Source organism: Haliaeetus leucocephalus, unplaced genomic scaffold (genome assembly GCF_000737465.1).
Source record: "Haliaeetus leucocephalus isolate CR32 unplaced genomic scaffold, Haliaeetus_leucocephalus-4.0 Scaffold140, whole genome shotgun sequence".
NCBI lineage: Eukaryota > Metazoa > Chordata > Aves > Accipitriformes > Accipitridae > Haliaeetus > Haliaeetus leucocephalus.
This window is the reverse complement of record NW_010972576.1, coordinates 5,653,658-5,654,845: the sequence shown is the minus strand read 5'-3', so window position 1 is coordinate 5,654,845 and position 1,188 is coordinate 5,653,658. Positions and strand designations below refer to the sequence as shown.

At 41.6% G+C, this 1,188-nt stretch overlaps 1 protein-coding gene across 1 annotated transcript in view; it reads left to right on the top strand.

The window, feature by feature from the left end:
• Positions 1 to 1,188, top strand: part of LOC104827771 (toll-like receptor 2 type-2) — a 7,026-nt gene that overhangs the window by 5,482 nt on the left and 356 nt on the right. The window contains exon 2 of the mRNA XM_010561021.1: positions 6 to 1,188. Within this exon, the coding sequence (XP_010559323.1) occupies positions 6 to 1,188 (1,183 nt within the window). The remainder of the gene's footprint in view (positions 1 to 5) is intronic.

The window sequence follows — 1,188 nt, the reverse complement described above, 5'->3', positions numbered from 1 at the left end:
TACAGAGACCTGGGGGAAAGCTCCCCCTTTTCTAGCCTGAGGAATCTGAGCTCTCTCCACCTGGGCAACCCGCAGTTCTCCACAATAAGGCAAGGGAACTTTGAGGGCATTGAGTTTCTTGACAAGTTGTGGATTGACGGTGGCAATCTCAGTCAGTATGAGCCAGGAAGTTTGAAATTAATTAAGAAGATAAATCACATGATCATAAACGTAAGAAGTATTAATATATTCTCAGCAATTGTCATGGACATTCTGCACTCTGTCACTTGGTTAGAAGTGAGAAAAATAGCATTCAGTATACCTGCTGAAATGCAACTATTCAGAGTTATGTCGTCTTCTTTTGCAAAGAAAATTTCCTTTAAACAGACCTTATTAACAGATGCTACTGTGCCTGAGATTGTCAGCATTTTAGAAGACATGCCACAGTTAGTGGAGGTGGAGATGATAGACTGTAGACTCTTGGGAACTGGACGATGGCAAACACATATTAAAGCAAACCAATCACATACTCTTAGAGTTCTGACAATAGAGAAATTATCTATAGAAGAATTTTATTTGTTTACAGATCTTCATGCTGTGCAAGGTCTACTATCTCTTCTTACCAAAGTCACAGTTGAAAACACCAAGGTGTTTTTGGTACCATGCAGACTTTCACAACAGCTTCTGTCATTAGAGTATCTTGACCTTAGTGCAAATTTGCTCGGAGACCAGAGTTTGGAGCATTCAGCCTGTCAGGGTGGTTGGCCTTCACTACAAACTCTAAATTTAAGTCAGAATTCACTGAGTGACTTAGAAATGACGGTTAAAAGTTTGTCTCATCTAAGAAACCTAATTCTCTTAGACATTAGTCAAAATAATTTTGGTGATATTCCAGATGTGTGTGAATGGCCCCAAACCCTGAAACATTTAAACCTCTCCAGCACTCAAATTCCTAAACTAACGACTTGCATTCCCCCAACGCTGGAAGTTTTGGATGTTAGCGCTAACAACCTGAAGGAGTTTGGATTGCAACTCCCATTTCTCAAAGAGCTGTACCTTGCAAAAAACCAGCTGAAGGCCTTGCCTGGTGCCGCACCCGTTCCTAACTTAGTGGCCATGTCAATCAGAAGAAACAAGCTCAACGGTTTCTCCAGGGAAGAGTTTGAGTCCTTCAGGAAAATGGAGCTGCTGGACGCCAGCGACAACAAC